General features: G+C 38.0%; 1 protein-coding gene across 2 annotated transcripts in view; it reads left to right on the forward strand.

Annotated features, from left to right (window-relative positions):
- Positions 1-15,106, forward strand: part of RNF115 (ring finger protein 115) — a 67,727-nt gene that overhangs the window by 34,817 nt on the left and 17,804 nt on the right. For both annotated transcript variants that reach the window (XM_032848138.1, XM_032848139.1), the window contains exon 4: positions 5,346-5,557. In XM_032848138.1, coding sequence (XP_032704029.1) covers positions 5,346-5,557 — 212 coding nt within the window. The remainder of the gene's footprint in view (positions 1-5,345; positions 5,558-15,106) is intronic.

Below are 15,106 nucleotides of genomic sequence, written 5' to 3' on the forward strand. Positions count from 1 at the left end.
AGAGAAGCAGGCTCCCCACTGAACAAGGAGCCTGATGCGGGACTCAATCCCAGGATCCTGGGATCACGACCTAGCTGAAGGCAGCAGCTTAACTGGACTGAGCCACTCAGGTGTCCAACTGTAGTGTTTTTAAAGATATAATTCATAATACCCTGTAATTTTACCTTTAAAGTGTACAACTCAGTGGTTTTAGTATATTCAGTGTACAGCCATCCCCACTAATTCTAAAACTTCTTTATCACCCCAAAAAGTAACCCTGTATCCATTAGTAGTCACTCCTTTTTTCTCCCCAATTCTCTCAGCTCTAGGTAACCACCAATCTATTTTCTCGGTGGATTTGCCTATTTGGGACATTTTATATAAATCATACATTACGTGACCTTTGTGACTGATTTCTTTCACTTACCATATTGTTTTGAGTGTTCATCCATGTTGTAGCATGTATCAGTACTTTATTCTTTTTTATGGCTATGTAATATTTCATTTGTATGGATATAGTACTACACTTTATTCACTCATCAGTTGGTGGGCATTTGGTTGTTTACACTATTTAGCTGTTATGAATAAGGAATATTTGTGTGTAAATTTTTGTGTGAACATAGTTTTCTTAGATATATAACTAGGTGTGAAATTGCTGGGTCTTCTGGTAACTGTTTAACTTTTGAGGAACAGACCATAGTATTTTAAGAGATGCTAATGTGATCATGGTTAGCTAATAGCAAATTCTGGAAAAGTACTGTCCATCCTGTTTTTTATATTGAAATCTGTAAATATTTCAGCATGGGTGTTTTCAGAAGCATTTGTCTTTTTACCTCCATTCAGAGTAACAATTCAGTTTTTTAAGCAAAAATTGTCAAATAAATGATCTCTATGAATCTTTTGGATGTTTCACCAAAACCTTGTAATAATGTTCTCTGGTTTTACTTATACATAAGCCATGTCCTGAATACCCAGTTTTATAGATGGGCTTTTTTTTTTTTTTTTTAACCTCTTAGGCTTGTCTAAGTTTGCTCAGAGGCATACAGCCTGAAGCTCTTCTTTTCCTTAGTGTTGATTTGGTATAAATTTGTTTAGCACACTTTGTATCCTGTGTTCTGTGGCCAGTGTGCACTGTTTGGAACAAATACATTGATTGTTACTATTTGTTTGCACTAATTGTCAGTTTCCAAACATATACCAAATGCCTCATGCTTGTGTTGCAGCTGTTTCTAATCTTTGGGTCCTTTAGAATTTTTATATGTATTAGATGTGATAACAATTTGTATAATTATCAATGCAGATTATTATTCTCTTGGTACTTGATTTTTCTTCTAGTCAAAATTCTCAAATACTTAGTTTTTATGTTAATTATAGTGATTGCTTTGAGAGTTCTTTTCTGTGAGCAGACTTTGTGGAACTTTATTCCTATAGTAAGGGAATTGTACATTTCCTATATTTATGTAAGTGAGTTGGATGATGGAAAACATGGAAGGGGTAATACTTTTTCACTTATTAAAGGCAAGTACAGTTTTGGATATTTAAAAGTTGCATGTACTTTGGAATTTGGGGTCAAGAAAAATTTTGTGTTTTAGACCACTTTTCAGACTAGAAACCAGTGATCTTTACTGGGCAGGGGGGCTGTCACTAGAAGGGGAGAGAAGTCTGATGATGAAGTACAAATGGCAGTTAAAGTGAAAAGGTGCTTTATTTCACTTTTAGTGTGCGTATTATTTTTTGTTCATCTGGTTGGACATCAGAAGTTTTTGAAAGTTATTAAAAAACAGTGTTGGCAAGAGTATGGGAGAATGTAAGCTGTTATACTCTGAGGAGTATCAATTGGTATAGCGCTTTGGTGGATGGCTTGGTGTTATCTAACAAAATTTAAAATGCTTATACCCAGTAATTCTTTATCTGTGCTACAGGATGTCCATATGAAAAAGAATGCTTCCTAATATATTTTATGGGGCTAGGATAACCTGATAGCAAAACCAGACAAGGATAGTATACAAAAGGAACATTAGGGGCTAATTCACTCATGAACATAAGATGCAGAAATTTACCCAAACCCCAGAAATAGAATGCAGTAATGTATTATAAAAGCCAGCTTGTGTTCATCTAAGAATTCAAGGTTGGGGGGCACGTGGGTGGCTTGGCTGGGGTCATGATCCCAGGGTCCTGAGATCAAGACCTGCATCAGGCTCTCTGCTCAGCAGGGAGCTGCCTTCTCCCTCTCCCTCTGCCTGCCACTCCCCCTTCTTGTGCTCGTTCTCTCTCTCTGTCACATAAATAAATAAAATCTTTAAAAAAGAATTTAAGGGGCACCTGGGTGGCTCACTGGTTTAAAGCCTCTGCTTTCAGCTCAGGTCATGATCCCGGGGTCCTGGGATTGAGCCCCGAATCGGGCTCTCTCCTCAGCAGGGAGCCTGCTTCCTCCTCTCTTTGCCTGCTTCTCTGCCTACTTGTGATCTCTGTCTGTCAAATTAAAAAAAAAAAAAAAAAAAGAATTTAAGGTTGGGCTAATATTAAAGGCTAGAAGGCAGTGATGACATTTTAAAGTGCTGAAAGAAAAAACTGCCAGCCAAGAATGCAAAATCTGGCAAAAGTGGGGCACCTGAGGGGTTCAGTCAGTTAACTGTCTGCCTTCGTTCGGCTCAGGTTGTGATCTCCAGGGTCCAGCCCTTGAGTGGGCTCTCTGCTCAGTGGGAAGTGGGGTGTGTCTGCTTCTTACTCTTCCTCTGCCCTCCCCCCGACCCTGCCTGTGCACTGTGCAGTCTTTATCTCAAATAAATAAAATTCTTTAATTAGGAAAAAAAAAAACCCTCTGGCAAAAGTATCTTTCAAGAATGAAGGAAAAATTAAGACATTCCCAGATAAACATTTGAGGGATTTCTTTGCTGATAGACCTTCTGTATAAGAAATGCTGAAGGGAGTCTTTCAGGCTCACTACAGACCTATTGAATTTACTTTCTGGAGTAGAGCCAAAGAATATGCATTTTAAATAAACTCTCCTATTTATTCTTACACGCCAGGAACAAAAACCTTACAATGAGATATCATTTTCTATCTAGCAGATTGGTAAAAACTAAAAACAAAAACAAAAGCCCTGTGCTATCTAGTGCTTGCCAGGATTTGGTACAATGGAAACTCTTGGTGAATGTGTGAATTGATGATAACTTTGCAAAACAGTTTGGCATTGCCTAGTAAAATTGAAGATATATAGACCATATAAAGTTGTACAAACTGCGAAAATGGAGAGACTTTTCTATCTCTGCATATATGAATGTTCACACTGGCTGTTTGTAATAGCAAAAACCTAGAAACGATCTAGATGTTTATTGAGAGGAGAAAGTGTGGTGTAAAATGTGTGTGAAAATGAATGCACTGACATGTGTGGCCAAAAATGCAAGTGCTTTCATAAGGCACTTTCATAATTCGTAAGTCACATTTTATTAGAGATACATACATTTCTAGTAAAACTATAAAGGAAATCAAGGGGATGATAAAAAATTATGGGTTGTGGTTACTGGAGGTTGGGACAGGGAGGGACACACACGGGGTTTCAGTGGCTTTAGTGATGTGAGCTAAGAGATGGTTATGTGGGTATATATTTTATTTTCTTAATGCCTCATTATGTTTTACATGTAACAAATACCAGATATCATAAAAATGTTAAAGACTACATGAAATATAATATAAAACATCCATATTATGCTGTTATTGAAAAGAATGATAGGACTTTGTGTGTTCTGAGTCAGTGCAAGCCTCTTTTCCTCTGTGGCTTTTATCCCTAACATCTACAGTTTCCTTTGCCTTCCATTTGTGGGATAGTATCTCTTCCAACTAAAAAATGAAATCCATTGAGGCAGAGGTTTTGGTTTTTTTTTTTACATCATATTTACTGCCGTATCTTAAATAGTTCCCAGAAAGTACAGAAAGAGTACATGCTAAATAGGCATTTATTGAATGAAAGAATATGTGTGTGTTAACACGGAGATATTTAAAGACTGGAATTCTACACACTAAATTAACTTCTGAGTAGGAGAGTAGAACTGTATTGCACTTTGTATTTTATATTCTGCATTTGCATTTTTGTAATATATTTATTATGTATTTTTTTAATTAAAGGAGGAAGAAACATCTTTGAAAATCAAAAAACAAAATGTAAACTGGAAAAAATGACAAAAAATAACATTATTGACAAACCTAAACAAACTCCTTAATTTCAGGAATTAATTTGACAAGTTATTAGATGTTAGGTTGAGACTGGAGTTTAGTCTGGAATCAGATCAACTTTAACATGCAGCTGGGCTGGTATCCCTTTCTCTGAATGTTTCTAGAGGAGACTGTTGTTAGCATGGGTCTCTGGAAGAAATAACTAGTCTTGAGCAGATGGGCTGTGAGGATTTTAAGACCTAAGGTCTTGTGCTGAGGAGTTTTGTGTCCCTGTTATTATATATACACTAAATAACGTGTTTTCTGTTTGACTTAAAATTTTGAAACAAAATGAAAAGACCAGGATGTAACCAGGGTTATGTACTTGGTTGGATATAGTAAAATAAGCAGTAGTCTATCTGAAAATACCTGGTGTACAGGTAAATACAATTTAAATTTGGTGGTTTGTTTTTTCCATGCACTCTTTGTTGAATAATTCCAAACACCTCCCCAACTCCTCCCAACCCCCCCCAACTGCCAGTGCTCTCCCCACACACCCAACAACACCTTTTTAATGATAAAATATGTACAACAGAATGGTCTTACCAAACATTCCTGCACTGCTTTGGCATGGCTTTGACAATGTCCCTTTCTGATGCAGCTTCTAGATAATAGAAGTATTTTGTAGACCTCTGTCTCTACTTTGTGGTAATGGTGCTCTTTAAAAGTGTATAAATACATCCATTTTATTTAAACCTTAGATAATTACATAGTAGAAATGTGGATGTTATTTGTGACAAAGCACAAGAATATGATGATCTATATGATTATGCTTAGGACAGAAGTCCATGATCATGTCTGGCTCGCATTTTTACTTCAGAAGGGGAAACTGGCCAGAGGCATGTGGACATGAGATCAGTGTTAAGGAAAGGGTCCAGCTGTTGGCTTGTTTCTGTATGAGGAAAATTAACTTTCTCGGTGTCTAAGTGCCTCTCCTGTACACACATACACCATTCATGCCCTTGAAAGACATTTTTTTTTCTCCTCCATGAAACTAGGGAGACATACACGTCTTTAGTTTAGAGTTACTGAATTTCAAAGTGTTAAAAACTATTCCAAAAAAATTTTTTTCCCTCTTTTTTCAATATTTATTCTTATCATTTCTTCTGATCTTGAAACCAGTAACATGTTGTTTATTTCTGGTTTTTTACTAGCTCTGGGAGCATTTGGACCACACGATGTTTTTCCCAGATTTTAGACCATTTCTAAGTAGCAATCCACTGGACCAAGATAATAGAGCCAATGAGAGGGGTCACCAAACTCACACTGACTTCTGGGGACCAAGCCGGCCTCCACGGCTGCCAATGACTCGAAGATACAGATCACGAGGAAGTACTCGTCCTGATAGATCCCCAGCTATTGAAGGGTGAGTTTTTTATTTAAGTTTCTTTAAGGGTAGTTTCAATGAAGGACATACTGGCATAATCTAATCTTTATAAGGTTCTCATACTTCTTACCTTTATGGACAAGATAAAAACAGAATGAAGGTGAAGTTAAATTGAATGTCTCTTCTCAGCTGCTACCAATTAACAAATGATGATAAACTAAAAGATGCTAAAACGATCTAGGTCTCTGGTTAATTTTATTAATGTCTTAGATTAATATATAGGTGATACATTTGTTTATCAGAAGATACTGAAAGGGAATATGCAATATATTGGGTGACGTTAGGATTCAAAAAGATCTCAATAGATTGAAACAATGGACTTAATATGAAATTTCATAGAAGTAAATATAGTCTTGTGATGATAAAAACATTCATGCAACAAATGTTTATTGACTGTCTTTTATGCTGGAACACTTCTGTTAGCCATTGGGATACAGTGGTGAGCAAAACAGATGCTGGCCCTTGATCTCATAGAGCCCATTTTGTAGGAGTAATAAACATTAATTTTTAAAAATGTTTGCCATATGCACAGGATTGTACTTCATGTTTTATCTGCTTATTTAATCTATATGAATTAGTAGGTGCTATTGCTATTCCTTTTTTTTTTTTTTTTAAGATTTTATTTATTTATTTGAGAGACAGTGAGAGAGCATGAAAGGGGAGAAGGTCAGAGGGAGAAGCAGACTCTCCGCAGAGCTGGGAGTCCAATGCAGGACTCGATCCCAAACTCCTGTAACATTATATGAAGGCAGTGGCTTAACCAGCTGAGCTACCCAGGCACCCTGCTATTGCTATTCTTATTTTATTTTTATTTTTTAAAGATTTTATTTATTTATTTGTCAGAGAAAGAGAGAGAGAGTATGCACAAGCCAGGCAGAGCGGCAGGCAGAGGCAGAGAGAGAAGCAGGCTCCCTGCTGAGCATCATGCGGGACTCCATCCCAGGACGCTGGGATCATGACCTGAGCCAAAGGCAGCGGCTTAACTGACAGCCACCCAGGCGTCCCACTATTCTTATTTTAAATAGAATAAACTAAGACTCAGAGAAATAAAATAACCTGGATCAGTGGTAGACCCAGGATTTACTTGAATCCTGGGATATATGAATCCAGTGCTGCATGGCAGCCACTAGCCACATGAGGTTATATGGATTTAAATTAATTAAAAGTTAATAAAACTCAGAATTCTTTAGAGTAGCCACATTTCCAGGGTTCAGTAGCCAGAGATTGCTAGTAGTTACCATATTTTACAGCACAGATTATAGAACATTTCCATTATCTCAGAAAGTCCTGTTGGACAGTGCTGTTCTAGAACCTACACTCCCTCACATACATACACCTTCCACTTTTTACTATTAATAGGTTACTATACTTGCTTTATCACATGTCTATTCATCTATTTGTCCATTAGTTCACATTATACTGTATGAATTTCAGGGTTAGTTGTAGACATTTCCTCTTAGGATAATGATAGGATATAAGGAATCTGATTTAATGGGATTGTCTAGGACAAAAGCCAAAAAATCTCAGACCATTGTAATGATATATGGTGCTGAGAGGCAAATCTGTGCTAATTAAACTGCATGTAGATTACTTTCCTTTCTCTATGTGGCATGGACCTCATTGTTGAACTCCTCAGCTACAGTTCATCTATAGTTTAAAACTCTTGTGCACTTATTTTCTCCCACCCACTAAACTGCCAATTTTGGATCAGTGCTGTGCTCCTCCCCTAAGGGATGGCTGAATATTGCTGGAGGAAAATCATTAATATTCCCATTGGTGCCCCTACAGCTGGCAAAGTGTGTTTAATCTCCATTAGACTGTCAATGCTTTTGATTAGTCTTTTAATTTGCATTCCCCTCCGGAAATATTTTGAACTTCTGCCAAATTTGACTCCAGATTTCCTGTCTGGTAGCTGATTCTCAGCAGCTGACTTGTATTCTTCATTTTGAAAGTTGGAGCCTCAGATATGAACTACCAAAAACCCTGGGTCAGATTTTTTTACATTAATATTTATTTCTCCTTCCAGTCTCCTGAGATGAGGTATCCTTCCTTTGTTTTCAAAATAACTCCATCAGTCCATGTTTCTGACTTATTCTTTTCCTGTTTCTTCTGAGATTTAGTTTCATTCATTTTCATCTCCTTGCTTCCTTTTTCCTCTTTGCTGCTCCCCCACCTCCCACACTTTAGCAGCTTGATTTTCAACTCTGGCTGTACATTAGTGTCTCAGGATATTTTTTAAAATCCTGATACCTGGTCCCTGTCCTCAAGGATTCCAATTCAGATATTCTGGGTGAGATCTAAGCATTGATAATTTTAAAAAACTTCTGCAGTTATTCTGATTGTAGCCAGAGTTGAGAACCATTGCTTTAGTTACTGCCCAATCTTATTTCCTTCCTTTTCCAATAAAATTTCCTGAGAGGAGTTTGCTTTTACTTTGTGTACTTCCTTATCTCTCATTATTCCTGTACTACTGTAATCTGGTCCTCCTTTCATTAAAAATCCCTGTGTTGCAGGGGTGAAGACCCAGTGGGTACTTCAAAATCTTTATTGTATGGGTTTAATGTACTGAATTCGTTATTTCCCCCCTTGTGAAATTATCTACTTTTCTGACTTCCATGACAGTGAATTTTCTCGATTTACCTCTTCTCTTACTTTTCCTTCTAGTGGATACTTCCTAAATACTGGTTTTCCCAAGGTGTTTTCTTCATTCTGCTTTTCCTTAGTCTGCAACAGGGTTCTTAACTTTGGAGCTTAGTGACGTTGTTGGGCTGGGTAATTCTTTATCATGTGGGGGGCTCTCCTGTAACATTATATGTTTAGCAGCGTCCCTGGCTTCTGTCTACTACCTGTAGTAACCCCCCTTATCCTCCCAGTTAGGACGATCAGAACTGTCTTCAGACATTGCCCAATGTCCCCTAGGGAGCGAAATTGTCCTTCGTTGAGAACCACTACTCTATAAGTTCTCTCTGGCCATTCTTAGACTATCTCACAATTCTAATAATTACCTATATACTAAAGACTCCCAGATCTATATTTCTGTTTTGACCTTTCCCCTTAATTTGAGACTTGAATATATATCCTCTTGTTAGACACTTCTGTTTGGATGTTCCACAGATACTCCAAACTCACCAAGATGGAAGCTAAACTCATTTCTTCCAAACTGAATCCTTTTTCTTTATTTGAATTTGATTGGGGCTACCACTCTCTATGCAGTTTAGAAACTGAGGCCTTAACATAGACTCTTTTCTTTGTCCTGCTCAACTTTTTGCTATATACGCATCCAGTTAGTTGCTAATTCTTCCTGATTTTTCTTTCCTGTTTCTCAGCTCCTATTTTGTCCAACCATCTCCCTTTTAGTTCACGCCCATATCTCCTTCAAACCATTACCATTCTTAATTTTTTTAAAAGGATTTTATTTATTTGACAGAGGGAGACACAGCGAGAGAGGGAACACAAGCAGGGGGAGTGGGAGAGGGAGAAGCGGGCTTCCTGCCAAGAAGGGAGCCTGATACCGTGCTCGATCCCAGGACCCTGGGACCGTGACCTGAGCTGAAGGTAGACGCTGAACGACTGAGCCACCCAGGTGCCCCACCATTCTTAAATTTGATCCCTTATTACCCTTGCAGGATTATCTACCTAAATTTTTAAATCTCTGTCACTTCTCTGTATAAAATCCATTGTCATAGGGTCCATAACTTCATATACAAGGTCCTCCATGTTTCTGAACTCTGCAGCCTGGTTTCCTGTCACTTCCTGCTTTTCTTTTCTTTCACCAATACAAAACTTATCATTCTCTACATATACCATGGTATTTCTAGCTTGTTTACCTTTACTTAATCTGTTTCCTTTGGCAGAAGTATCTCTACTGCTTTTTTTTTTTTTTTTTAAGATTTTATTTATTTATTTGACAGACAGAGATCACAAGTAGACAGGCAGGCAGAGAGAGAGAGGGAAGCAGGCTCCCCGCTGAGCAGAGAGCCCGATGCGGGACTCCATCCCAGGACCCTGAGATCATGACCTGAGCCGAAGGCAGCGGCTTAACCCACTGAGCCACCCAGGCGCCCCTCTCTACTGCTTTCTTAACCCAATTAATCCTTTGGTGAATTTAGGAAGCCTCTTGTTACCTCAGGACTAGATCAGAGGCCCTTCTTTGTGCTCTCCCAAAGCACCTCATGCACTTCCCTGCCCTAGTTCTTTTTATTTTTATTTTTCATTTTTGTTATTATTATTATTATTATTTTTTTTAAGATTTTATTTATTTGTCAGAGACAGAGGGAGAGAGAGCGAGCGAGCACAGGCAGACAGAGGCAGAGGGAGAAGCAGGCTCCCTGCCGAGCAAGGAGCCCGATGTGGGACTCGATCCCAGGACGCTGGGATCATGACCTGAGCCGCAGGCAGCCGCTTAACCAACTGAGCCACCCAGGCGTCCCTTGTTATTATTTTTAAAGATTTTATTTATTTGAGAGAGAGAGAGAGAGCACAAGCGGAGGGAGCAGCAGGCAGAGGGAGAAGCAGGCTCTCTGCTGAACAAGGAACCCCGTGTGGAACTCGATCCTAGGACCCTGGGATCATGACCCCAGCTGAAGGCCAGATGCTCAACCAACTGAGCAACCCAGATGTCCCTCCTACCATAGTTCTAACTATACCAGTTGAAATTATTAATACTATGTACTACATAGTATTACATAATAATAGTACTACATAGTACTATTGTACTATGTTAGGCTTGACATGCATTAGCCCATTTAATGTTCCCCAAAATACTGTGAGGTAGGTATTGCTGAGGAAAATTGAAATTCTGGCTTATTAGAGTATATCTTAGTTATCTGTTGTCACATAACAAGTTATCCTAAAACTTGGTGACTTGAAAGAGTAATAATCGGGGTGCCTGGGTGGCTCGGTTGGTTAAACGTCCTGGGATCGAGTCCCGCATCGGGCTCCCTGCTCAGCAGGGAACCTACTTCTCCCTCTCCTGCCTCTCCCCCCAACTTGTGCTCTCCCTCTCTCTGACAAATAAAGAAATAAAATCTTTTAAAACAAGTAATAATCATGTATTATTGCTCACAGTTCTTCGAGTCAGGAATTCAGATAGTGTAGGAGATAGTTTCTCTGTGCTGTGTGATTTCTGGGACCACAGCTACAACACATAAAGCCTGAGGGCTGAAATCATCTGTAGGCTTATTTGTGTACATGTCTGGTGATAGGGCTAGCTGGTGGCTGGGCGTTTAGTTCATGCTATTAGGGAAAACCCATACATGACATTCCTTAGTTTTAAGTCAAGTCTAATTTTGTTTTTGTTTTTTTTTTTAAAGCTGTCCACTAATTTGAATTTGTCTGATTGTTTCTTCATTCAGATTAAATATCTGGGCAAGAGTATTAGATAAGTGATGTATCCTTCTCAGTGTATCACAACAGAAGGGGCACATGTCAGCTTGTGGGTAATGTTAAGTCTGACCATTTGGTTAAGGCCTTGCCTGCCAAATTTTTCTTATAAGGTTACACTTTCTTCTCTGTAATTAATAATCTGTGGTGATACTTAGATATTAAATGAATATCTGGTTCCCTAAATAGTTTTTTTACCTAATGATACTAACATCTATTGATGATTCTTGCCTGAATTATTACCATAATGGCTATAAAATAATGATTTTTCTATTTCTGTGATTCCTTCTACAAATATCAATCTTCTGTAAATGAGCTTTTTTCTTCTCCTTGCCCTATCTTATCAATCCACTTACTTATTTTAGTGTGGACTCATAGATTTTATTTTAATCATTATTCATTTTGATGCTCATAATCCCAATTTGACCAGAGTAATTGATCTAAGCATTTTAGGCAGTAACCCTTGTTCACAGCTCTTAAATTAATAAGAAAGTTGAGGTGTCAGAGTAAAGTGATCAGTTTGTGTTTCTCTGATTATTAGCTGGTAATTTCTGGCCTACCAGATAAACACAATTTCTGCTGGGGGTTCCTATAAAGGAAATAAAATTTTTTCAAGAAGATTTTTTTAGTTGCTACATAGGAATGAGGAGAATTATTCTAATTTGTTCTTTCTACTGTATGAATGCTTAAAAAACACAGTATGTATGGCCTTTGGCAGCCTTGTATTTTGTCCGCAATCTGAGAAGAGAAGGTAACTAGCACTTAATCAAATGCCTACAATTTTTCAGGTGCTGGCTATATATACTCGTCTCACAGAGCCCTGGAGCTGGGCCATGAACAGCTAAAGAAGGCGGGGGTCAAATTTTAATATCTTTTGCTCAGAAATTCCTTGCCAGATTAATAAAATATCAGTGTGAACACATTAGCTTGATTCAGTCCTCATTGATTGCTTTGCCACTTTATTCCATTGGAAATTGTGGTCTGCTCCGTTACTACATTGTCCCTTTAACTAATAGCAGAGTGGGAGAAGGATATAAGCTTCCTTTTCTCATGTGTTCTTTTTGATAATCATATTACCTGAGTAACATATAACCTGACTTAATGATGACTTAAACAAGAGGTTTTTTTCCTTACATCTAGGGAGATGTCTGTAGCTGGGTGGCAGTAGGATATTTCTATATCTTAACCATGTTAGGGTTGAATCTTTGTGGTTCTCTTGGTCTTTCTGTCATGCTTACTGCCTTAGAGCTTCAGGAAAGAAGAAAGGGAAAAAGGATAGCATCAGCTTATTTGTCCCCCCCCCCCCCTTTTTTTTAGGAAAGGAAAATCTTTTCCATTGCCCCACTCCCAACTCTATATTCCTTGCCAAGAAAATTCCACTCACTGGGCACTATGTCACATTTTCCCCATCCCCAGCTATAAAGAAAGCTGGGAGAGCATGGATTTAGCTTTTGAATCCTTTGTAGTTGGAGGTGGCAAGGGAGAAGGGTGTTCAGAATGGATTTGGAGTCAGTCAGCCAGTGTCTGCTACTGAGATATTTTATTAGCTACTTTAGCTAGTAGAAAAAAATAACACATTACTTCAAATTAATTGTAGCATAGGGTTAATATTTATTTTACATAAATAATGTTTTAGCAGTCTTCTGAAGATTTTGATCTTATGAGATAGGTTAACCATGGGCATCTCCCCCCACCCCCACATACCTTTTTTGCAGGGGGTGAGTGTCATGAACTTAGTGATTTGGGGCTCCAAATCAGCATTTTGTATATTTTAGTCATTTAACTTTTGTTTTAAAGGTTTATTTAGATAGAGAATGAGAGATTATGAAAGTGGCTTGAGGGGCAGAGGGAGAAAGTCTTTTAACTCTTGTTGGTTTTTTTCTCATTCTATAATTATTATTATAATTTAAAGGTTTTAAAATTTGTTTATTTATTTATTTGAGAGAGAGAGAGAGACGGGGGGTTGGGGGCTAAAAGGGAAAGGGAGAGAGAAACCCAACTCTGTGCTAAGTGTTGAGCCCAACATGGGGCTCAATCTCACCATCCTAAGTTTGTGACAAATCACAATCACAGAGAGTTGTCACCTCACATCTGTTAGAATGTCTGTTATCAAAAAGACAGAAAATAACTAGTATTGGTAAGGATGTGGAGAAAAGGGAAGGAACCCTTGTGTACTGTTGGTGGGAATGTAATTTGGTGCAGCCGGTATGGAAGACAGTATGGAGAATCCTCAAGAAAGATTGAATATGATCCAGCAGGTCCATTTCTGAATATTAATCCGATAAAAACATGAAAAATGAAAACACTTAATTTGAAAAGATATATGTACATCCCCACATGTTTATTGCAGCATTATTTTTAATAGCTAAGATGTAACCACCTGAGTGTCTATCTATAGATGAATAAAGAAAACATGGTATAGATACATAATAGAATATTATTCAGCCCTAATAAAAGAATAAAATCTTGCCATTTGTAACAGTGTGGATAGACCTTGAGGACATTATGGTAAATGAAGTAAGTCAGACAGAAAAAGACAAATAAATATATGATCTCACATGTGGAATCTAAAAAAAACCACCACAAATCCCCAAACCAAGCTTGTAGATGCAGAGAACAGATTTATGGTTGCTAGGGGAACAGATTTGTGGAGTGGGGCGTGAGAGGTGAGCAAAATGGGTGAAAAGGGGGTAGGGGTCAAAAGATACAAATTTCCAGCTATAAATAAATAAGTTGGGGATATAATGTACAGTAGAGTGGCTGTAGTTAATACTGTATTGCATATTTGGAAATTACTAAGAGATCTTAGCAATTAGATCTTAAAAGTTTTTAACATAACAAAAAAATTCTAATTATGTATGGAGATGGATGTGAACTGGATTTATTGTGATCATTTCACAACACATACAAATAACAGATTTTAAAAAGTCTTTTTTTGTTTTTGAGATTCAAATGTTTATCGATACTTATTTTTCCCAGAATTATATATATACACATGCACATATATATGTGTGTATGTGTGTGTGTGTGTTAGTGTGGGTCATAGAAGCTATATATACACCAAAAACAAACAAAAGTAGACAAATTGTATATACCACTACTACTTCGTTATTTTTTTTCCATCTCCAAAACAAGTAATGCTTTAACTTTTTTTTCCATTTTATTTTATTTCTTTTCAGTGTTTCAGTATTCATTGTTTATGCACCATACCCAGTGCTCCATGCAATCTGTGCCCTCCTTAATACCCACCACCAGTCTCACCCAACCCCCTATTCCCCTCCCCTCCAAAATCCTGAGTTTGTTTCTCAGAGTCCACAGTCTCTCATGGTTCTTCTCCCCCCCGCCCAATTTCCCCCAACTCACTTTTCCTCTCCATCTCCCCATGTCCTCTGTGTTATTCCTTGTGCTCCACAAATAAGCAAAACCATATGATAATTTACTCTCTCTGCTTGACTTATTTCACACAGCATAATCTCTTCCAGCCCCGTCCATGTTGATGCAAAAGTTGGGTGTTCATCCTTTCTGAGGGAGGCATAATACTCCATTGTATATATGGACCGTATTTTCTTTATCCATTCTTCCGTTGAAGGGCATCTTGGTTCTTTCCACACTTTGGCGACTGTGGCCATTGCTGCTATGAACATTGGGGTACAGATGACCCTTTTCACTACATCAGTATCTTTGGGGTAAATACCCAGTGAAAGTCTTCTTTGTTAAAACTAGTCTGAAGGTGGTTTTATGAATGTATTGCATGTTATAAAAGTTGAAGTGCAGTAATGTCTGAAGACTGTAAGTGATGGTCTTTCTTGTTTCTAATAAGATAGATACTTTTATCTTTGCTTATCATCTTTAGGAAGTAATATGTTAGTGTTTAAAATGCTGTGTGGTATAATTGTAAAAAGAGGGGTACAGAAACTAGCCCTGTACATTTGTTGGTGCATGAGCTGAAATCTACAGCTTTTTTGGGGGTGATGGGGCATTCCGCAGGTTTACTGTCAAGAGGCTGGGTTTTTTTGTCCTTATGGGTTTTGTTTTTTTGGAGTTCGGCAAGGGCGAACTTTAAAATTGTATTCTGCTTGGCATTGTGTAGGATGGGAGGAGGATATCCTAACCTTTTGTCATGATCATATGCAGGAAAATAATGAA

The sequence above is a fragment of the Lontra canadensis genome, unplaced genomic scaffold (assembly GCF_010015895.1).
Source record: "Lontra canadensis isolate GAN:19392208 unplaced genomic scaffold, GSC_riverotter_1.0 scaffold200, whole genome shotgun sequence".
NCBI lineage: Eukaryota > Metazoa > Chordata > Mammalia > Carnivora > Mustelidae > Lontra > Lontra canadensis.